At 43.6% G+C, this 23,419-nt stretch overlaps 2 protein-coding genes across 5 annotated transcripts in view; one reads left to right on the forward strand and one right to left on the reverse strand.

Moving 5' to 3' along the window:
• Positions 1 to 14,424, reverse strand: part of mettl4 (methyltransferase 4, N6-adenosine) — a 46,871-nt gene extending 32,447 nt beyond the window's left edge. For 2 of the 3 annotated variants that reach the window (XR_012050542.1, XM_061965765.1), the window contains exons 1-3: positions 14,190 to 14,424; positions 11,553 to 11,624; positions 8,558 to 8,918 (exon numbers count right to left, since the gene is read on the reverse strand). Coding sequence is in view for 1 of the 3 variants with exons in the window: in XM_061965765.1 (XP_061821749.1) it covers positions 8,558 to 8,918; positions 11,553 to 11,624; positions 14,190 to 14,408 (652 nt within the window). In the remaining 2 variants the exon portion in view is untranslated. The remainder of the gene's footprint in view (positions 1 to 8,557; positions 8,919 to 11,552; positions 11,625 to 14,189) is intronic. The other variant, XR_012050543.1, reaches the window with a different exon arrangement.
• A 302-nt stretch (positions 14,425 to 14,726) lies between these two features.
• The window catches only part of smchd1 (structural maintenance of chromosomes flexible hinge domain containing 1), a 142,102-nt gene continuing 133,409 nt past the window's right edge, over positions 14,727 to 23,419 (forward strand). For both annotated transcript variants that reach the window (XR_009815777.1, XM_061965755.2), the window contains exon 1: positions 14,727 to 14,945. Coding sequence is in view for 1 of the 2 variants with exons in the window: in XM_061965755.2 (XP_061821739.1) it covers positions 14,790 to 14,945 (156 nt within the window). In the remaining variant the exon portion in view is untranslated. The remainder of the gene's footprint in view (positions 14,946 to 23,419) is intronic.

The raw sequence follows: 23,419 nt of genomic DNA on the forward strand, positions 1-23,419 counted from the left end.
AATGATTTCTAGGGGGTGTCCCGATACAACTTTTTTCCTTTCTATGCAATACCGATACTGGAGCCTTGGGTATCGTCCGATACGATATCAGTACGAATAATAGTTTATACTTTTGTAGTGTAGAATGTTAGAAAACGTTTGATGAAGTGATACTAGTCAGAAAACAATGGTCGGTATGAAAAACACTAACCTAATTATTATTAACCGTCTGGAATGGACTTATGCTGTCTGTAAGTTGAAGTGGAGCGGTAATTGTTTTTTGACAACACCTAGTGGCCACAGTTCATTAGGTTTGGCTCATGACGCAGCACTTTCTAACAGCCTAGGAGACGTCGTAATTGCAAGTATTATGTATGTCGAGCGATTACTCAACGTCTAGTTTTGTAGTCCACAACTATTGTGAATAGAGATGTCCGATAATATCGGGCTGCCAATATTATCGGCCGATAAATGCCTTAAAATGTAATATCAGAAATGATCGGTATCGGTTTCAAAAAGTAAAATGTATGACTTTTTAAAACGCCGCTGTACGGAGAGGTACACGGACGTAGGGAGAAGTACAGAGCGCCAATAAACCTTTATGGCACTGAACTTTGCGTGCCGGCCCAATCACTTAATACCTACGGCTTTTCACACACACAAGTGAATACAAAGCAAACTTGGTCAACAGCCATACAGGTCACGCTGAGGGTGGCCGCATAAACAACTTTAACACTGTTACAAATATGCGCCACACTGTGAACCCACACCAAACAAGAATGACAAACACATTTCGGGAGAACATCCGCACCATAACACAACATAAACAATACCCAGAACCCCTTGCAGCACTAACTCTTCCGGGACGCTACAATATACACCCCCCGCTACCCCCTCAACCCTGCCCACCTCAACCTCCTCATGATCTCTCAGGGAGAGCATGTCCCAATTTCCAAGCTGCTGTTTTGAGGCATGTTAAAAAAAATAATGCACTTTGTGACTTCAATAATAAATATGGCAGTGCCATGTTGGCATTTTTTTCCATAACTTGAGTTGTTTTATTTTGGAAAACCTTGTTACATTGTTTAATGCATCCAGCGGGGCATCACAACAAAATTAGGCATAATAATGTGTTCATTCCACGACTGTATATATCAGTATCGGTTGATATCGGAATCGGTAATTAAGAGTCGGACAATATCGGATATAAGGCTGCAGCTAACGATTATTTTTCTATCGATTAATCTATAGATTATTTTTTCGATTAATCGGTTAATCTATAGATTATTTTTCCTTTTACCGATTATTTTTTTTATTTAAAATGAAGATGAAAAAATAAATTTAGGCCAGTTTTTTCAAAAGGCATGACTTATTTACAAAAAAAAAAAAGGTATGGCCACTCAGTCAACATTGACAACAACATGACAAAATATTCTGTAACAATGTAAACATTTAAAACTTTTAAAATTTAACAAAATTAAAAGTAGCTTATTTGCTTTTTAATGTGCAAATATAAAAGTAAATATCCAGTGCAAATCTTAATATTCTGCAATAGTATAAGCATTTCAAAAGTAAAAGTATTGCTTATTTTGCTTTAAAATGTACAAAAATAAAGATAAACATCCAATACAAAAAAGTGCAAAACGAAATATTCTGTAACAGTGTAAACATTTCAACAAAAGTAAAAGTATTGCTTATTTTGCTTAATAACACAACAATGATAGTATGATTAAAGTGAAAGTTAATTGTTGGTTTGTACATAGTATATGTAACTGTTAATGTTGTAAAAGGTATTTGCACAACTAATTAACGTTAGCGTCTTTGTAAACACTGAACAGGCATGCCAAACGCGCCTCTCAGAGCGAAACGGTGTTTTAGTTTATGAATTTACAACGCAGATACAAATGACACATTCATGTTTTTGTGTAATGATGACAACGTATACTCACGCGGACGATTGACTAGTTGATGGTGATGGCAAGAACGCTGTCGGGTGTTTTCTTGTCAAATGTTCGTTCATAGCCGTTGTGCTGCTATGATAGGCCATTTCCGCTCGACACAGTGTGCATACAACAACTGTCAAGTGTTTTGCTTTTTTCGCTGTGCTTATCCCACACTTGAAGGGATGTACCAATGCTAAATGTGGCTTCTGGATTTCACTCAAAAGACCAGACCGTAGTTACTTTTTCCTTTTATTTTCCTTTAGTTTGCAACAGTTTTTCCAACAAAAAAACAGCTTCTTTTTTCTTCTTTAGTCTTTTTAGCAGTCTTTAGCAGTGTCAGTAGACTTTAGTAGCCTTTAGCTTCTTTAGTAGCCTTTAGCTTCTTTAGTAGGTGAAAAACCTTTAAGGACAAAACACCACAAGATTAACATGCTGTAAAAAATCAATCAATTATCAATCCCATAATTTACAAGTGTTAATTAGGCTATCAAACTCTTAACCATTAAACAAGTGCAAGAAAATGGACACATCTTTTCCCTTTAAGTTCAAACAGATTTTAAATAAATTGTCTCAACATAAATGCACCAAGATACATATAAAATACATTTAAACCCAGAAACACAATAGATAAATGCAGCAGAAAACCCAATATGCAAATACATAAATACCTAACCAATTAACCACCTATTTAGATACATATTTAAAATCCATATTCAATATAAATATATTATTAAATTAGCAGTGAAACACTCAATCTTAAACGCTGTCTACTGGTAGAAAAATGCCCCTTTTTCTATGCCTTCACCAGCAGCCAATGATCCAACACAGTTAAATCCAACACTTTAAGTTGAGCGACTTCACCCTCCTGATGAAGCAAACTGCTCCAACATTTATCAAACTAAGCAAAGAATATCAACACTTCCTTACTAAACAACAGTTACACAAAACACTGTGTGTATTTAGCCTCCAGACTAAGCACGCTACATGCACACAACCCCCCCATCTCACCAGCGCAACAGGTGCGCCACACCCACAAAGACAACTAAAGTGCAATCTTACCGGCTGTCCGTTCAGCTATTGGTTTTGGTACACTTTTGGCACAACTCTGGGTTTTCTGTAACGAACTACCGGTAAACCTTTTTCCACTCTGCGCTGGCGTCTTTTATACTCCTTGATTTGACACAGCGGTCTAATTACCGGGCTCGCGCACCAGCAGATGAGACGGGAGCGCGCCGCGTTATACCTGCGCGTGAACGTAAACTGATCGGTTCTGATCATATAAGCTGACTGGCCGAAATAATGCCGAATTATATACATTTCCTGGGGTTGCCTAGGTGAATAGGGATGCGGATGTGCTCTAAGATCAAATATAATTTTATTAAGTGGGGTTTGGCTGGTTGCTCAGCAGCCACGGTTGCGAGCTCGCGCTTCAGCTGACGAGACAGCTGTTCGCCGCTACAACATTATTAGGCCGTTTATTGAAATACTCCCACACTTTTGACACTTTTGGCGTGCTTTTTTCCCCTCGCTCGCACCGCTCACATCGTCTGCTTTGCGCTCCGCCACGACGGTAGTGTGACGTAAATATGCGACGCATCGACGCACAAAAACTGCGTCGACGTATTTACGTAACCGATGACGTCGACTACGTCGACGCGTCGTTTCAGCCTTAATCGGATATCGGCAAAAAAGCCATTATCGGACATCTATAATTGTGAAGCCATGAAGTGGTTGCGTCCGTCGAGTACGATCGCCAATTTCAGCCTCCAAGCACTGGCAGGATTGCAAGAATGGACAATGAAGGTGAAGGTAAAAGAGTGAGGAGTGTCCTGACCAGATATCTAGATCCCTAGATGTATTGTTGTAAAATGTTCTTTATCACATAGTTTACTTTCACACGTCCATTAAAGATTTGATTCATGTATGATGGCTCAGGTGTGAGTCACTACAATAGGGCTAGTCTAACAACTGCTGATGGTGAGGCAAGCAGGGTTTACTGTTCAAAGAAATGTGGCAATAGGCTACTTTGAAACACAGTGTAAGCATACACTTCCAGGTCAGAGGTGACTATGACGTATATGCGCGTCTGCCATTTTCCGCGCATGCGTACTAAGGGTGTAACGGTACGTGTATTTGTATTGAACCGTTTCGGTACGGGGGTTCGGTTCGGTGGTGTACCGAACGAGTTTCCACACAGACATATTAAAGGCCTACTGAAACCCACTACTACCGACCACGCAGTCTGATAGTTTATATATCAATGATGAAATCTTAACATTGCAACACATGCCAATATGGCCGGGTTAGCTTACTAAAGTGCAATTTTAAATTTCGCGCGAAATATCCTGCTGAAAACGTCTCGGTATGATGACATCAGCGCGTGACGTCACGGATTGTAGAGGACATTTTGGGACAGCATGGTGACCAGCTATTAAGTCGTCTGTTTTCATCGCAAAATTCCACAGTATTCTGGACATCTGTGTTGGTGAATCTTTTGCAATTTGTTCAATGAACAATGGAGACAGCAAAGAAGAAAGCTGTAGGTGGGAAGCGGTGTATTGCAGCAACACAAACACAGCCATTGTTTCATTGTTTACATTCCCGAAAGATGACAGTCAAGCTTTACCATTGGCCTGTGGAGAACTGGGACAACAGAGACTCTTACCAGGAGGACTTTGAGTTGGATACGCAGACGCGGTACCGTGAGTACACATGCAGCTGCGGCTTCCAAACATTTGATCGCTTGCCCGTACGTGCGTGCCGCTATGTGCATGTCACGTACGTAACTTTGGGGACTTTGGGGAAATATATGTGCTGTATGAACTTTGGGGAGGTGGACGGTACTTTGGGCTGTGGGATTGAGGGTGTTGTGCAGGTGTTTGAGTTGTATTGGCGGGTTATATGGACGGGAGGGGGGAGGTGTTTGTTATGCGGGATTAATTTGTGGCATATTAAATATAAGCCTGGTTGTGTTGTGGCTAATAGAGTATATATATGTCTTGTGTTTATTTACTGTTTTAGTCATTCCCAGCTGAATATCAGGTCCCACCCGCCTCTCACAGCATCTGAATCACTCCCACTGCCTTCTAGTCCTTCGCTCTCACTTTCCTCATCCACAAATCTTTCATCCTCACTCAAATTAATGGGGAAATCGTCGCTTTCTCGGTCCGAATCGCTCTCGCTGCTGGTGGCCATGATTGTAAACAATGTGCAGATGTGAGGAGCTCCACAACCTGTGACGTCACGTGCATATCGTCTGCTACTTCCGGTACAGGCAAGGCTTTTTTATCAGCGACCAAAAGTTGCGAACTTTATCGTCGATGTTCTCTACTAAATCCTTTCAGCAAAAATATGGCAATATCGCGAAATGATCAAATATGACACACAGAATGGACCTGCTATCCTCGTTTAAATAAGAAAATCGCATTTCAGTAGGCCTTTAAGTAGCGTACTTCACAAACGGACATAAGTAGCGTACCGCACGTTGTGTAAACAATGCACACAGAGACACAACACACGGCATGCTGGTGTAACGCAGATGTGAAATACATACTTTTGCGGAGACTATTAGGCTCTTACTCTCTATTTCTTTTTCCACATGACTAGGGAGAGCGCGCAGCTCTCCCTAGTCACGTGACCGCCGCGGTCCAATCAATTGTGCTTATAAGCCAGTAGCAGGAAGTGGCCAGTAGACAGGACGTGAGGGGAGACGGATTGTATTTCTGCTCGAGGTAGGTTTTTATTCTCCTTTTCATCCGAAATATTGTGCTGACGGGATTCTAAACTAAATGCTAATTTGTTAACTTTATAGAGCCGACTACCAGCGCCGCATTTTTTGTCATTAAGCTGTGTGTGACTGTAGAGGCGGAGTTGGTGAGTCCATGTTTATGAAAATATATTAGTCTTCCGTCCATTGTTTCATTACAACAGTCTTTGTGGCATATTTCTCAATGGTCCATATACCAGGTCTATGACTTGAACCAATGATAACTATTGTGTATTGAATGTACTTTTGAATGTGTTTGATAATAAGCACGTTTAGTGCACTGACCGAATTGTATAGGTCATATTTATGCTGCTAATGGTTATTTTAGCACTTTATTGCATATTGTGATTCTGACATGTATGTTGATTTATATTGTACAATATTGAGGAAATAACTAGAACCTGTTCTGGATACTTTATAATGCAATTAGTGTTATTTAATGAAGATATTTGATTTGTGTACATATTGCTTTATAAGGATGGTCCTGGTTCTTACACAGGCCAGGCTTCTCTTTATGATGGCAAGCTAAGGAAAAAAAGCATCTAGTCCAGTGGTTCTTAACCTTGTTGGAGGTACCGAAACCCACCAGTTTCATATGCGCATTCACCGAACCCGAACCGTAATCATAAAATGATGTTATAATATTAAAGAAATACTAATTAAGATATATTTTACAAACAGAAAGTTACAGAAATGTACACCATGTTTACATCTCATTGTGCAACATGTGAATGTTTTGGTGGGAACTAAATGCGATATCTGAAAGGGGTACACATTATTTCCAAAGTAGGAACCCCACCCAGACATATAATACTAGTGCACAGCTCATGATAAGTGGGCCAAAACCCTTATATTAGAAAATAATCTCATGGAAATGACTGCTGTCATTTGATTACAATAATAAAACTTTGAACTTGTTATTTAGTCAAGTTTGGGACAGGTGTGCTGCAGGTGTGACCACAGTGCACGTGCACGTCTGACGTCGCTCACATGTGGTCCACCGAATGCTCAAGGAGTTTTTGCGTTTGCTCACATGGAAAATTAGAGGGAACATTGTTTGGGGGTTTTTCCAAGAACTCTATTATCTGAGGTGAGATTTAAAGGGGAACATTATCACCAGACCTATGTAAGCGTCAATATATACCTTGATGTTGCAGAAAAAAGACCATATATTTTTTTAACCGATTTCCGAACTCTAAATGGGTGAATTTTGGCGAATTAAACGCCTTTCTATTATTCGCTCTCGGAGCGATGACGTCACAACGTGACGTCACATCGGGAAGCAATCCGCCATTTTCTCAAACACATTACAAACACTGAGTCAAATCAGCTCTGTTATTTTCCGTTTTTCCGTACCTTGGAGACATCATGCCTCGTCGGTGTGTTGTCGGAGGGTGTAACAACACGAACAGGGACGGATTCAAGTTGCACCAGTGGCCCAAAGATGTGAAAGTGGCAAGAAATTGGACGTTTGTTCCGCACACTTTACCAACAAAAGCTATGCTACGACAGAGATGGCAAGAATGTGTGGATATCCTGCGACACTCAAAGCAGATGCATTTCCAACGATAAAGTCAAAGAAATCTGCCGCCAGACCCCCATTGAATCTGCCGGAGTGTGTGAGCAATTCAGGGACAAAGGACCTCAGTAGCACGGCAAGCAATGGCGGCAGTTTGTTACTGCAGACGAGCGAGCTAAACCCCCTGGATGTCTTGGCTCACACCGTCCCTTATGCCACCGAAGATGATCAAGAGAAGAATATCGACCCTAGCTTCCCTGGCCTGCTGACATCAACTCCAAAACTGGACAGATCAGCTTTCAGGAAAAGAGAGCGGATGAGGGTATGTCTACAGAATATATTAATTGATGAAAATTGGGCTGTCTGCACTCTCAAAGTGCATGTTGTTGCCAAATGTATTTCATATGCTGTAAACCTAGTTCATAGTTGTTAGTTTCCTTTAATGCCAAACAAACACATACCAATCGTTGGTTAGAAGGCGATCGCCGAATTCGTCCTCGCTTTCTCCCGTGTCGCTGGCTGTCGTGTCGTTTCCGTCGGTTTCGCTTGCATACGGTTCAAACCGATATGGTTCAATAGCTTCAGTTTCTTCTTCAATTTCGTTTTCGCTACCTGCCTCCACACTACAACCATCCGTTTCAATACATGGTAATCTGTTGAATCGCTTAAGCCGCTGAAATCCGAGTCTGAATCCGAGCTAATGTCGCTATAGCTTGCTGTTCTATGCGCCATGTTTGTTTGAGTTGGCATCACTATGTGACGTCACAGGAAAATGGACGGGTGTATATAACGATGGTTAAAATCAGGCACTTTGAAGCTTTTTTTTAGGGATATTGCGTGATGGGTAAAATTTTGAAAAAAACTTCGAAAAATAAAATAAGCCACTGGGAACTGATTTTTAATGGTTTTAACCCTTCTGAAATTGTGATAATGTTCCCCTTTAAACAAGATCCAGAGACACTAAATAATTGAATTGGAACACACACAGAGCTATTTCTATTTTTGGGCAGAATTATTATAGTGTTCCCAACGTTAAAAGCATAAAGCCATTGTTTACAAATTTGGTAAATAAATAACCAAAAAATTTATAATTTTGTTGTTTTCTTACTGTACCGAAAATGAACCGAACCGTGACCTCTAAACCGAGGTACGTACCGAACCGAGATTTTTGTGTAACGTTACACCCTTAATGCGTACTAGGTCGCGTTGTGCCGGCGGACGGAGGGGGTCTTAAACGATGCCATTGTGTGTGTGTGGACAGGGATAAGGTTAGGTGGGAGATACCCTGCACAACCTTAGAGTAGAAGCAGCCTTAAAAAGATTTCTTTGTCATTTTCTTCACGCACTTACATCGGAGCAGTGGCTCCATTCGGGAGAAATCAGAGAGCAGGAAGGCGGTGTGTGGGGGTATTACGTATTCTTCTCCCATCAGCGTGACCACCGCGGCACAGTCTGACGTGTGCTCCGTTACCCTAGAGAACAAGTCCAGATGTGACGTGCAGCCACGCTCATCAACAAGTAACTGGGCACAGTCTGTCTGGTCATCGTCATCCACTCCAGGAAGATCTTTGGCCATGTCACAGAGACTGGCCAGGTTGCACTCGTGACCAGGAAGAGGGTCCTCTGTTGGGTTTGTCCCTCCTTGAAAGTATCCGAGACGTCTCGCAGATTCCACAAGGGACTTGGTTTCCTCCAAAATGACACATCTGACCTGCAGTATGACACATAACAAATATTTGTTTACCCTGCCATGGGAAAAAATGCATTCTACTATTTTGCCACCACACAGTGGAATGCACTACTAACAGTCCTTAAAGTTCGAACTTCCCTACTAAATTTTAAAACTTGCCATGAAATCATGGCTCAGCTCAACCTCTACCTGATCTGAACCAAAATTGATCCCTAGCAACTCTTCGAAGCATCAAACAGGTTTATATGTGGTTATAGTGTATCTATATTTTCTCATTCTGTTTTGCACACTCCTGGAGTCAACATGTGCATAGTCATGTGCATAGTGTATATACCCCCCGCCAGTGACGTGCGGTGAGGTTCGTGGCTGGTGAGGCACTGACTTCATCACAGTCAGATTTACAAACATATGAACCCTAAAGAGTATCTTATTCACCTTTTGATTGGCAGCAGTTAACGGGTTATGTTTAAAATCTCACACCAGCATTCTTCCCTGCTTGGCACTCAGCATCAAGGGTTGGAATTGGGGGTTAAATCACCAAAAATGATTCCCGGGTGCGGCGCCGCTGCTGCCCACTGCTCCCCCCACCTCCCAGGGGGTGATCAAGGGGATGGGTCAAATGCAGAGGACAAATTTCACCACACCTAGTGTGTGTCTGACAATCATTGGTACTTTAACTTAACTTTAACTTTACACATACAAACTGTAGCACACAAAAAAGCACATTTTATTAAAAAAAACGTTATTATGGTCTTACCTTTACTTATAAATGAAGTCCATGCGCTGCTCCTTCTGAACAAAAGCATCGATAACTTGTTTATCTTTCTTCAGTTTTAAAAGACTCTCTGTCTCGATGGAGATCTTCCTTTAATTATTACCTCCTGCTTCGATTGAAAGTCCAGTTTAGAAAACTGTTTTATTTTAGTGTTGTAATCCTCCATGTTAAAAGTCCAGGCGAGAGGAAAAAATAAACGATCGCTAACTGTTGCTGCTTGTTGTCACTTATTCTGCAGCCGAGTAGTCGCAAAAATGATCGCTGGGATCACTAGCGCCCTCTACCACCATGAGGTGGGATTACTGCGAGCCTCAGCCAGTGCGTCTTTCCAGCCGTTTTATGATTGCTCAGCACAAGAAATGCGTTACACACATACAGTTGTTGACAAAATACACTGTACATTATATACCTCAGCTAACTAAACTATGGAAATAAATAATATAATTCATATAGCAATACGGTCTCACTGCACAGCAGGCCAGCAGTTAGCCGAGTCATTGCGCAATCCATGGTGAGGCTCAACTGGCTGCTGATCACCGCACCGTCTCTTCTCAGTATTTGAACGGCAAATGTGAAAATTCAGCGATTTTGAATAAAAATAATCCAAAACTGGTGAAGTTAAATGGAAAATAACTTTATAGTATAATCACTGGATACATATAACAATTTAATTAATTTTTTTTCTTTTTACATTTTTTTTCTTTCCATGATGGCACGTGAGGCTCCGTCTCACCTGCCTCCCCTGACTGCACGTCACTGATGTGTACATATAATGTACTTTCTTTAGTGTGGTTAGTTTTACTGTGACTTCATTGTGAACAATATCAAAACACCTCAAGATATTTTTTTCTAATCTGGGTTGGGGGGCGAGGGGCGTGGTTAAGAGGGGAGGAGTATATTTACAGCTAGAATTCACCAAGTCAAGTATTTCATATATATATATATATATATATATATATATATATATATATATATATATATATATATATATATATATATAAATAAGAAAAATACTTGAATTTCAGTGTTCATTTATTTACACATATACACACACATAACACTCATCTACTCATTGTTGAGTTAAGGGTTGAATTGTCCATCCTTGTTCTATTCTCTGTCACTATTTTTCTAACCATGCTGAACACCCTCTCTGATGATGCATTGCTGTGTGGCACGCACAAAAGTGCTTTCATCAAATGCACTAGAGTCTGGAATCTTCCATCTCTCCCTAGCATGCCCCAAAACTGGTCAATCCTTGCTTCCTGAGGAAGATCTTCACTGCCAAGCACTTGGTAGTCCACTACTTCTTCCCAGAGGCTATCCAGGTCAAATCGCAGCTGCGGCTTGGAAGTTAGAACTTAACGTATTTCTTCATCTTACTCGTCGTCGGCGTCGCCATGGCTGTATCTTCCTCGTGCTTCTGCTTCGTCTCCTTGTTGTGTGCGCAGTTGTGCACTCTCTAAAAGGCCTAGATGTTATAACGTGATTTGGCAGGCACGCTGTTTATATTGTGGGAAAGCGGACGTGAAAACAGGCTGTCGACACGTCACTCAGGTCCGCATGGAGCTGGAGGGGGCGTGGCCTCCAGCTCCGGCTGTAAATCGGGAGATTTTTGGGAGAATATTTGTCCCGGGAGGTTTTCGGGAGAGGCCCTGAATTTCGGGAGTCTCCCGGAAAATTCGGGAGGGTTGGCAAGTATGCCCACAGCACTATGACAACAGAAACTTGCAGGCCCACCACTTTGAGCCTCGCATGGTTAATGAGCCGGACGTGACGTCATGTGAATACAACCTATATAAGAAAACTTTTGTTTTGTTTTGTTTTTAGCCCTATCGCCCAGTCCTAGACAGCAACAATCACAAGACTGATAGGCATTTTACCTTCTCATGAAAAGCGTTTGAATCGATCTCTCCCTGATTGAGATGACTTTGCTTTCCTTTCCTTTTCCTTTTCTGAAAGAATAAACAGAGCATTATTATTTTTGTAAACAAAGCTCTGACTATTTTTATTGTTGCATTGCAGATGATTTAATGTCGTGGACGGGAATGTATGCTGCCAAATTATATTAATTCTACTTAAAGGTCAACCAACCAACGAGATATCTCTACAGAATCTCCTCTCTGGTCAACAAAAGCACCATGAAGATTCTAGCGGGAACTCTCGTTCAATCCTTTTTCGATTACGCATGCACCTCCTGGTACCCTAGCACCTCCAAAACCCTCAAATCTAGTCTCCAAACATCCCAGAACAAGCTAGTCAGATTACTTCTAGACCTCCACCCCAGATCACACCTCACTTCTACCCACTTCTCCAAAGTGGGCTGGCTCAGGGTGGAGGACAGAGTAAAACAACTTGCACTGAGCCTAGTCTATAAAATCCGCTACACCTCCCTGATACCGAAGTACATGTCAAACTACTTCCTTAACGTAAATGACCGCCATAACCACAACACCAGAGGGAGCTCCACTAACCACGTTAAAGGGGAACATTATCACCAGACCTATGTAAGCGTCAATATATACCTTGATGTTGCAGAAAAAAGACCATATATTTTTTTAACCGATTTCCGAACTCTAAATGGGTGAATTTTGGCAAATTAAACGCCTTTCTATTATTTGCTCTCGGAGCGATGATGTCACAACGTGACGTCACATCGGGAAGCAATCCGCCATTTCCTCAAACACATTACAAACACCGAGTCAAATCAGCTCTGTTATTTTCCGTTTTTTTGGCTGTTTTCCGTACCTTGGAGACATCATGCCTCGTCGGTGTGTTGTCGGAGGGTGTAACAACACAAACAGGGACGGATTCAAGTTGCACCAGTGGCCCAAAGACGCGAAAGTGGTAAGAAATTGGACGTTTGTTCCGCACACTTTACCGACGAAAGCTATGCTACGACAGAGATGGCAAGAATGTGTGGATATCCTGCGACACTCAAAGCAGATGCATTTCCAACGATAAAGTCAAAGAAATCTGCCGCCAGACCCCCAGGAAAAGAGAGCGGATGAGGGTATGTCTACAGAATATATTAATTGATGAAAACTGGACTGTCTGCACTCTCAAAGTGCATGTTGTTGCCAAATGTATTTCATATGCTGTAAACCTAGTTCATAGTTGTTAGTTTCCTTTAATGCCAAACAAACACATACCAATCGTTGGTTAGAAGGCGATCGCCAAATTCGTCCTCGCTTTCTCCCGTGTCGCTGGCTGTCGTGTCGTTTTCGTCGGTTTCGCTTGCATACGTTTCAAACCGATATGGCTCAAAAGCTTCAGTTTCTTCTTGAATTTCGTTTTCGCTACCTGCCTGCACACTACAACCATCCGTTTCAATACATGCGTAATCTGTTGAATCGCTTAAGCCGCTGAAATCGGAGTCTGAATCCGAGCTAATGTCGCTATAAACTTGCTGTTCTATCCGCCATGTTTGTTTGTATCGGCATCACTGTGTGACGTAACAGGAAAATGGACGGGTGTATATAACGATGGCTAAAATCAGGCACTTTGAAGCTTTTTTTAGGGATATTGCTTGATGGGTAAAATTTTGAAAAAAAACTTCGAAAAATAAAATAAGCCACTGGGAACTGATTTTTAATGGTTTTAACCCTTCTGAAATTGTGATAATGTTCCCCTTTAAACCCAGATTCCGATCTAACAAAGGTCTTAACTCATACTCTTTCTATGCCACATCAATATGGAATGCGCTCCCAACAGGTGTAAAAGAAAAGGCATCTCTATCCTCCTTCAAAACCGCACTAAAAGAACACCTCCAGGCAACTACAACCCTAAACTAGCACCCTCCCTTCCACATATACCTCTTCGGATTGTAAAAAAATCAAATGTAGACACTTTTTCTTGTACTTTCTGATCTCTCTCTCTCTCTGTGTCCAATACTTGCTGTACATATCCTACCAAGTCAGTCCTACACTGTTTCAATGTCCATTTCTCTGATGATGCAATTGTTGTTGCTGATTGTTGATGACTGAGAGGGGGGGGGGGGGGGGGTTACCCACATATGTGGTCCTCTCCAAGGTTTCTCATAGTCATTCACATCGACGTCCCACTAGGGTGAGTTTTTCGTTGCCCTTATGTGGGCTCTGTACCGAGGATGTCGTTGTGGCTTGTGCAGCCCTTTGAGACACTTGTGATTTAGGGCTATATAAATAAACATTGATTGATTGATTGATTGATTGGATTGATTGATTGAAGTGTTGATACCAACCAAACCTAACCTTCACCCCCTTCCATATCCCACACCCCGGATTGTAAATAATGTAAATAATTCAATGTATATACTCTGATGATTATATTGTGTGATGACTGTATTATGATGTTAATATATATTTGATGGTATATATCTGTATCATGAATCCGACTTAAACAAGTTGAAAAACTTATTCGGGTGTCATTTAGTGGTCAATTGTACGGAATATGTACTTCACTGTGCAATCTACTAATAAAAGTTTCAATCAATCAATCAATAATGAACATTTTATTTTGTAAAAACGGCAAGTACTTACCTTTGGCAGCATTTCTAGCTTGACGTTTTCCTCCACAGCGGCAGCGCCTGGCTTCACACCACAATGCGGCTTTAAAATGAGAAAACATCGCCTTTTGAAGCGTGCTTTCACTTTTGACTGGGTATCGCCTTCCCTCGTCAAACACTTTTCGTAGCCTTGGTCGATGAGCGAGCAGGCGTCTAAACACCACCCACAACCACCCTCTACCACCACCGACATCGCCAATGTTGTTAAGTTTCGCTTTGCCAAAACCGGAAGTGCTTGTCAGCTTCCGCTACTGAGTAGTGACGGTAAACTCGATTCATTTATCTGACTCGAGTTCGTATGAGTATTATTAGTATTTAGATTATTATTTGAATAACCATTGCCAGAAATCGTAACTTATTACCTGAACTCGTTTTTAGCTCACGCCAGCAGGGGTGAATAAGTAAAAAAACGAAGACCAACGCAAGCGAGTCTCGCACTCGATTCACTAAAAAGACTCATTCGTTTTTAACGGCTCTTTCCTGCCTCACGCATCTCTCCTGCGCAGTTGGGAGCGCCGCACTCGCTCATGTTGCTTTCCAAAAGTAGTTAAGTGATGTCAAGTAGGACCAGAACATGTCCATCTCTCACAAAAAATGTCTACCGGAGGAAAAGCGGGTCCAAAAAAGGATTTGCGTCTACAACTATTGCCCCGGAGAGAATCAGGGAGCGGATACGGTGATTGACAGCAGTTACATGGACTTCAAACACTTTCTACTGAAGCTCAGGAGTGTAAGTTTTTGTTGACGTTTTAATTTAACTTTGGAGATTGTATGTGAGGAGTGGATCATATTGACGATTATATTTTGGAGAATATAACATCTTTTGTCGGAGATGATAAATACAAGTCTAACAGACGACGCTGGATAACAAGCCGTCGTGGATTGTGATTATGATTAGGCACAGGTGAGCATCTCGTTTGCATACCAGAAACAGGTGAGGAGATCAGTTTTGAACTGAGATACATTTAGCGCCTTAAAAAGGCTCACCGGGAAGTGGATAACAATATAAAAATACTGTACAAAGTTAAAAGTTCAAGTACCACGGATAGTTAAAGTTAAAGTACCAATGACATACTTGCCAACCTTGAGACCTCCAATTTCGGGGGTGGGGGCGTGGTTAAGAGGGGAGGAGTATATTTACAGCTAGAATTCACCAAGTCAAGTATTTCATGTATATATATATATATATATATATATATATATATATCCCCGCGACCCCGAAGGGAATAAGCGATAGAAAATGGATGGATGGATGGATGGATGGATGGATATATATATATATAAATATATATATATATATATATATATATATATATATATATATATATATATATATATATATATATATATATATATAAGAAATAATTGACTTTCAGTGAATTCTAGCTATAAATATATATTTATTTTATTATATATATATATATATATATATATATATATATATATATATATATATATATATATATATATATAAGTAAAATAAATACTTGAATTTCAGTGTTCATTTATTTACACATATACACACACATAACACTCATCTACTCATTGTTGAGTTAAGGGTTGAATTGTCCATCCTTGTTCTATTCTCTGTCACTATCTTTCTAACCATGCTGAACACCCTCTCTGATGATGCATTGCTGTGGGCACGCACAAAAGTGCTTTCATCAAATGCACTAGATGGCAGTATTGTCCTGTTTAAGAGTGTCACAACATTGCTGTTTACGGCAGACGAACTGCTTTACTGTAGACGTTGTTTATATTGTGGGAAAGCGGACTCAGGTCCGCATGGAGCTGGAGGGGGCGTGGCCTCCAGCTCGGCCTGAATTTCGGGAGATTTTCGGGAGAAAATTTGTCCCGGGAGGTTTTCGGGAGAGGCGCTGAATTTCGGGAGTCTCCCGGAAAATCCGGGAGGGTTGGCAAGTATGACCAATGATAGTCACACACACACACACTAGGCATGGTGAAATTACTCTCTGCATTTGACCCATCATCTTGTTCTACCCCCCGGGAGGTGAGGGGAGGGGAGCAGTAGCCGTGGCCTCGCTCGGGAATCATTTTGGTGATTTAACCTAGTGTTTTTCCAACCTTTTTTGAGCCGAGGCACATTTTTTTCATTGCAAAAATCCCGAGGCACACCACTAACAGAAAACATAAAAAAAATTAAACTCAGCGGCCGATATTGACAATAAAAAGTCGTCCTCGCAATTGTTGGATGTGAATTCAAACCATAACCAGCCATGCATCAGTATAGCTCTTGTATCAAAGTAGGTCACGACCTGTCACATCATGTGACGTATTTTGAGTTTTTTGGTGTTTTCCTGTGTGTAGTGTTTTAGTTCTTGTCTTGCGCTCCTATTTTGCTGTTGATTGTAATGTCATGTATGGTTGTACTTTGTGGACGCGGTCTGCTGCTCCACACGCTGTAAGTCTGTGCTGTTGTCCAGTATTCTCCCTCCATCCATCCATCTTCTTCCGCTTATCCGAGGTCGGGTCGCGGGGGCAGCAGCCTAAGTAGGGAAGCCTAGACTTCCCTCTCCCCAGCCATTTAGTCCAGCTCTTCCCGGGGGATCCCGAGGCGTTCCCAGGCCAGCCGGGAGACATAGTCTTCCCAACGTGTCCTGGGTCTTCCCCGTGGCCTCCTACCGGTCGGACGTGCCCTAAACATCTCCCTAGGGAGGCGTTCGGGTGGCATCCTGACCAGATGCCCGAACCACCTCATCTGGCTCCTCTCGATGTGAAGGAGCAGCGGCTTTACTTTGAGCTCCTCCTGGATGACAGAGCTTCTCACCCTATCTCTAAGGGAGAGCCCCGCCACCCGGCGGAGGAAACTCATTTCGGCCGCTTGTACCCGTGATCTTGTCCTTTCGGTCATAACCCAAAGCTTGTGACCATAGGTGAGGATGGGAACGTAGATCGACCGGTAAATTGAGAGCTTTGCCTTTCGGCTCAGCTCATTCTTCATCATAATGGATCGATACAATGTCCACATTACTCAAGACGCCGCACCGATCCGCCTGTCGATCTCACGATCCACTCTTCCCTCACTCGTGAACAAGACTCCGAGGTACTTGAACTCCTCCACTTGGGGCAGGGTCTCCTCCGCAACCCGGAGATGGCACTCCACCCTTTTCCAGGCGAGAACCATGGACTCAGACTTGGAGGTGCTGATTCTCATCCCAGTCGCTTCACACTCTGCTGCGAACCGATCCAGTGAGAGCTGAAGAACCTGGCCAGATGAAGCCATCAGGACCACATTATCTGCAAAAAGCAGAGACCTAATCCTGCAGCCACCAAACCGTATCCCCTCAACGCCCTGACTGCACCTAGAAATTCTGTCCATAAAAGTTATGAACAGAGTTGGTGACAAAGGGCAGCCTTGGCTGAGTCTAACCCTCACTGGAAATTTGTCCGACTTACTGCCGGCAATGTGGACCAAGCTCTGACACTGATCGTACAGTGGGTGGACCGCCACAATCAGACAGTCCGATACCCCATACTCTCTGAGCACTCCCCACAGGACTTCCCGAGGGACACGGTCGAATGCCTTCTCCAAATCCACAAAACACATGTAGACTGGTTGGGCAAACTCCCATGCACCCTCAAGGACCCTGTCGAGAGTATAGAGCTGGTCCACAGTTCCACGACCAGGACGAAAACTGTTCCTCCTGAATCGAGGTTCGACTATCCGGCGTAGCCTCCTCTCCAGTACACCTGAACACCTGAATAGACCTTACCGGGAAGGCTGAGGAGTGTGATCCCACGATAGTTGGAACACACCCTCCGGTTCCCTTTCTTAAAGAGAGGAACCACCACCCTGGTCTGCCAATCCAGAGGTACCGCCCCCGATATCCACGCGATATTGCAGAGTCTTGTCAACCAAGACAGCCCCACATCATCCAGAGCCTTAAGGAACTCCGGGCGGGTCTCATCCACCCCCGGGGCCTTGCCACCGAGGAGCTTTTTAACTACCTCAGCAACCTCATCCCCAGAAATAGGAGAGCCCACCACAGACTCCCCAGGCACTGCTTCCTCATAGGAAGACGTGTTGGTGGGATTGAGGAGGTCTTCGAAGTATTCCCTCCACTGATCCACAACATCCGCAGTCGAGGTCAGCAGAACACCATCGTCACCATACACGGTGTTGACAGTGCACTACTTCCCCTTCCTGAGTAGGCGGATGGTGGTCCAGAATCGCTTCGAAGCTGTACGGAAGCTGTACGGAAGTCGTCCAGAAGTCGTTTGCCATGGCTTCCCCGAACTCCTCCAATGTCCGAGTATTTGAATCCGCGACCGCTGACGCCGCACACCGCTTGGCCTGTCGGTACCTGTCCGCTTTCTCCGTAGTCCTACGAGCCAAAAGAACCCGATAGGACTCTTTCTTGAGCTTGACGGCATCCCTCACCGCTGGTGTCCACCAACGGGTTCAAGGATTACCACCAACTACCTTGCGGCCACAGCTCCAATCAGCCGCCTCGACAATTGAGGTGCGGAACATGGTCCACTCGGACTCGATGTCCAGCACCTCCCTTGTGACATGTTCAAAGTTCTTCCAGAGGTGGGAATTGAAACTCTCTGACAGGAAACTCTGCTAGACATTCCCAGCAGACCCTCACAATACGTTTGGGCCTGCCAGGTCTGTCCGGCATCCTCCCCCACCATTGCAGCCAACTCACCACCAGGTGGTGATCGGTAGAAAGCTCCGCCCCTCTCTTCACCCGAGTGTCCAAAACATGAGGCCGCAAATCCGATGACACAACTACAAAGTCGATCATGGAACTGTGGCCTAGGCTGTCCTGGTGCCAAGTGCACATATAGACACCCTTATCACGGTGGCAGAGGGGTTAGTGCATCTGCCTCACAATACGAAGGTCCTGAGTAGTCGTGGGTTCAATCCCGGGCTCGGGATCTTTCTGTGTGGAGTTTGCATGTTCTCCCCGTGACTGCGTGGGTTCCCTCCGGGTACTCCGGCTTCCTCCCACTTCCAAAGACATGCACCTGGGGATAAGTTGATTGGCAACACTAAATTGGCCCTAGTGTGTGGATGTGAGTGTGAATGTTGTCTGTCTATCTGTGTTGGCCCTGCGATGAGGTGGCGACTTGTCCAGGGTGTACGCCGCCTTCCGCCCGATTGTAGCTGAGATAGGCTCCAGCGCCCCCCGCGACCCCAAAGGGAATAAGCGGTAGAAAATGGATGGATGGATGGATGTTTGAACATGGTGTTTGTTATGGACAATCTGTGACGAGCACAAAAGTCCAATAACAAAACACCACTCGGGTTCAGATCCGGGCGGTCATTCTTCTCAATCACGCCTCTCCAGGTTTCGCTGTCGTTGCCAACATGAGCGTTGAAGTCCCCCAGTAGGACAAGGGAATCACCCGGGGGAGCACTTTCCAGTATTCCCTCGAGTGTATACAAAAAGGGTGGGTACTCTGAACTGCTGTTTGGTGCGTGAACACAAACAACAGTCAGGACCCGTCCCCCCCACCTGAAGGCGGAAGGAAGCTACCCTCTCGTCCACTGGGTTGAACTCCAACGTGCAGGCTTTTAGCCGGGGGGAAACAAATTGCTACCCCAGCCCGTCGCCTCTCACTGCGTGCAACGCCAGTGTGGAAGAGAGTCCAGCCCCTCTCGAGAGAACTGGTTCCAGAGCCCTTGCTGTGCTTCGTATCCAGCCGGAACTTCTCCACCTCGCGCACTAGCTCAGGTTCCTTCCCCCCAGCGAGGTGACATTCCACGTCCCAAGAGCTAGCTTATGTAGCCGAGGATCGGACCGCCAAGTGCCCTGCCTTCGGCTTCCGCCCATCTCACAACGCACCCGACCTCTATGGTCCCTCCCATGAATGGTGAGCCCATTGGAGGGGGGACCCACGTTGCCTCTGCGGGCTGTGCCCGGCCGGGCCCCATGGGGATAGGCCCTGGCCATCGTGCCCCAACTCCGGGCCTGGCTCCAGAGGGGGACCCGGTGATCCGCGTCCGGGTGAGGAAAATCGGAGTCTCGGTTTTTGTAATTCCATAGAAGTCTTCGAGCTGCTCTTTGTCTGATCCCTCACCTACGACCTGTTTGTCTTGGGAGACCCTACCAGGTGGCATGGAAGCCCCCGGACAACATAGCTCCTAGGATCATTGGGACACGCAAACTCCTCTACCACGATAAGGTGGCAGCTCAGAAAGGAGCATATTGCATATTGTGATCACGACAAACCATGTTCCCGACATCTACAAAGCAATTAGCTACCTGCTGCCACCTACTGATACGGAAGAGTATTACACGGTTACTCTGCCGCGCTCTAGACAGCGCAGACACTCAACAACGACACATTATTTGCGGATTATAATTACTGGTTTGCGAAAAATATTTTTAACCCAATTAGGTGAAATCACATCATCTCCCATGGCACACCAGACAACATCTCATGGTACACTAGTGTGCCGCGGCACAGTGGTTGAAAAACACTGATTTAACCCCCAATTCCAACCCTTGATGTTGAGTGCCAAGCAGGGAGGTGATGGGTCCCATTTTTATAGAAGAAGAAGAACGCAAGTTTAAAACTGTCAAACCAGCTTTTATTATCAATAATAAGTGGCGACTTGTCCAAGGTGTACTCAGCCTTCCGCCCGAATGCAGCTGTAATAGGCTCCAGCACCACCCGCGACCCCAAAGAGGACAAGTGGTATAAAATGGGTGGATGGATGGAAGTGGTACCTCAAATTACAAGCTCAATTGGTTTTAGGGATGTGAGAACAGCACACTTTCGTATCACGGGCGTTGCGACCAAAATGATCACATTGTGGTCAGAAAGTACTTACACACACACACTGAAATATCTTCAATATTGGCAAGGTATGTTTAACACGCAAGGAATTTGGACTTGGCAGACTGTGTTGTCTTTGTACTATCCATCCATTCATCCATTTTCTAACGCTTGTCCCGTTCGGGGTCGCGGGGGATGCTGGAGCCTATCTCAACTGCATTCGGGCGGGAGGCGGGGTACTATGTAAACCAGGGGTCCCCAAACTGTTCGACTTGGGGGCCGCATTGGTTTAAAAAATTTGGCCGTGGGCCAGGCTGTGTATATATATATATATATATATATATATATATATATATATATACAGGTAAAAGCCAGTAAATTAGAATATTTAGAAAAACTTGATTTATTTCAGTAATTGCATTCAAAAGGTGTAACTTGTACATTATATTTATTCATTGCACACAGACTGATGCATTCAAATGTTTATTTCATTTCATTTTGATGATTTGAAGTGGCAACAAATGAAAATCCAAAATTCCGTGTGTCACAAAATTAGAATATTACTTAAGGCTAATACAAAAAAGGGATTTTTAGAAATGTTGGCCAACTGAAAAGTATGAAAATGAAAAATATGAGCATGTACAATACTCAATACTTGGTTGGAGCTCCTTTTGCCTCAATTACTGCGTTAATGCGGCGTGGCATGGAGTCGATGAGTTTCTGGCACTGCTCAGGTGTTATGAGAGCCCAGGTTGCTCTGATAGTGGCCTTCAACTCTTCTGCGTTTTTGGGTCTGGCATTCTGCATCTTCCTTTTCACAATACCCCACAGATTTTCTATGGGGCTAAGGTCAGGGGAGTTGGCGGGCCAATTTAGAACAGAAATACCATGGTCCGTAAACCAGGCACGGGTAGATTTTGCGCTGTGTGCAGGCGCCAAGTCCTGTTGGAACTTGAAATCTCCATCTCCATAGAGCAGGTCAGCAGCAGGAAGCATGAAGTGCTCTAAAACTTTGCTGGTAGACGGCTGCGTTGACCCTGGATCTCAGGAAACAGAGTGGACAGACACCAGCAGATGACATGGCACCCCAAACCATCACTGATGGTGGAAACTTTACACTAGACTTCAGGCAACGTGGATCCTGTGCCTCTCCTGTCTTCCTCCAGACTCTGGGACCTCGATTTCCAAAGGAAATGCAAAATTTGCATGGTTGGGTGATGGTTTGGGGTGCCATGTCATCTGCTGGTGTCGGTCCACTCTGTTTCCTGAGATCCAGGGTCAACGCAGCCGTCTACCAGCAAGTTTTAGAGCACTTCATGCTTCCTGCTGCTGACCTGCTCTATGGAGATGGAGATTTCAAGTTCCAACAGGACTTGGCGCCTGCACACAGCGCAAAATCTACCCGTGCCTGGTTTACGGACCATGGTATTTCTGTTCTAAATTGGCCCGCCAACTCCCCTGACCTTAGCCCCATAGAAAATCTGTGGGGTATTGTGAAAAGGAAGATGCAGAATGCCAGACCCAAAAACGCAGAAGAGTTGAAGGCCACTATCAGAGCAACCTGGGCTCTCATAACACCTGAGCAGTGCCAGAAACTCATCGACTCCATGCCACGCCGCATTAACGCAGTAATTGAGGCAAAAGGAGCTCCAACCAAGTATTGAGTATTGTACATGCTCATATTTTTCATTTTCATACTTTTCAGTTGGCCAACATTTCTAAAAATCCCTTTTTTGTATTAGCCTTAAGTAATATTCTAATTTTGTGACACACGGAATTTTGGATTTTCATTTGTTGCCACACTTCAAATCATCAAAATTAAATGAAATAAACATTTGAATGCATCAGTCTGTGTGCAATGAATAAATATAATGTACAAGTTACACCTTTTGAATGCAATTACTGAAATAAATCAAGTTTTTCAAAATATTCTAATTTACTGGCTTTTACCTGTGTGTGTGTGTGTGTATATATATATGTATATATATATATATATATATATATATATATATATATATATATATACATGGTCTTTATAATCCGTTTTGTCATTTAACATCAATTAACATTGATGTTCATCAACATTTAACATTGTCACGTTTTCGATGGGAAAATTCATTTTTAGACAATATGATTTGCCTGAGCGGCTAGGAGATACCAAGAGTAACAAGGGGTAGAAAATGGATTAGAATGGAAAGATTAAAAAAAAAGAAAGGAAAATAAAAACATTTTTTAACTTGGGACTTCCTGTGGAAAGGATTTTGGATGCTCGGGGGCTGGATCCAGCCCGTGGGCCGTAGTTTGGACACCCCTGATGTGAACAGTAAATATTAACAATTGACTAAAATGAACTTAAACAACTAATATATTGTATTGGCGTACAGTGTTGTGTAACGCCTGCCACAGGGGAGTAGTTTCAACAGTTTGTGGCCAGATTGTGAGGGGTCTGCA

The sequence above is a fragment of the Nerophis lumbriciformis genome, linkage group LG07 (assembly GCF_033978685.3).
Source record: "Nerophis lumbriciformis linkage group LG07, RoL_Nlum_v2.1, whole genome shotgun sequence".
NCBI lineage: Eukaryota > Metazoa > Chordata > Actinopteri > Syngnathiformes > Syngnathidae > Nerophis > Nerophis lumbriciformis.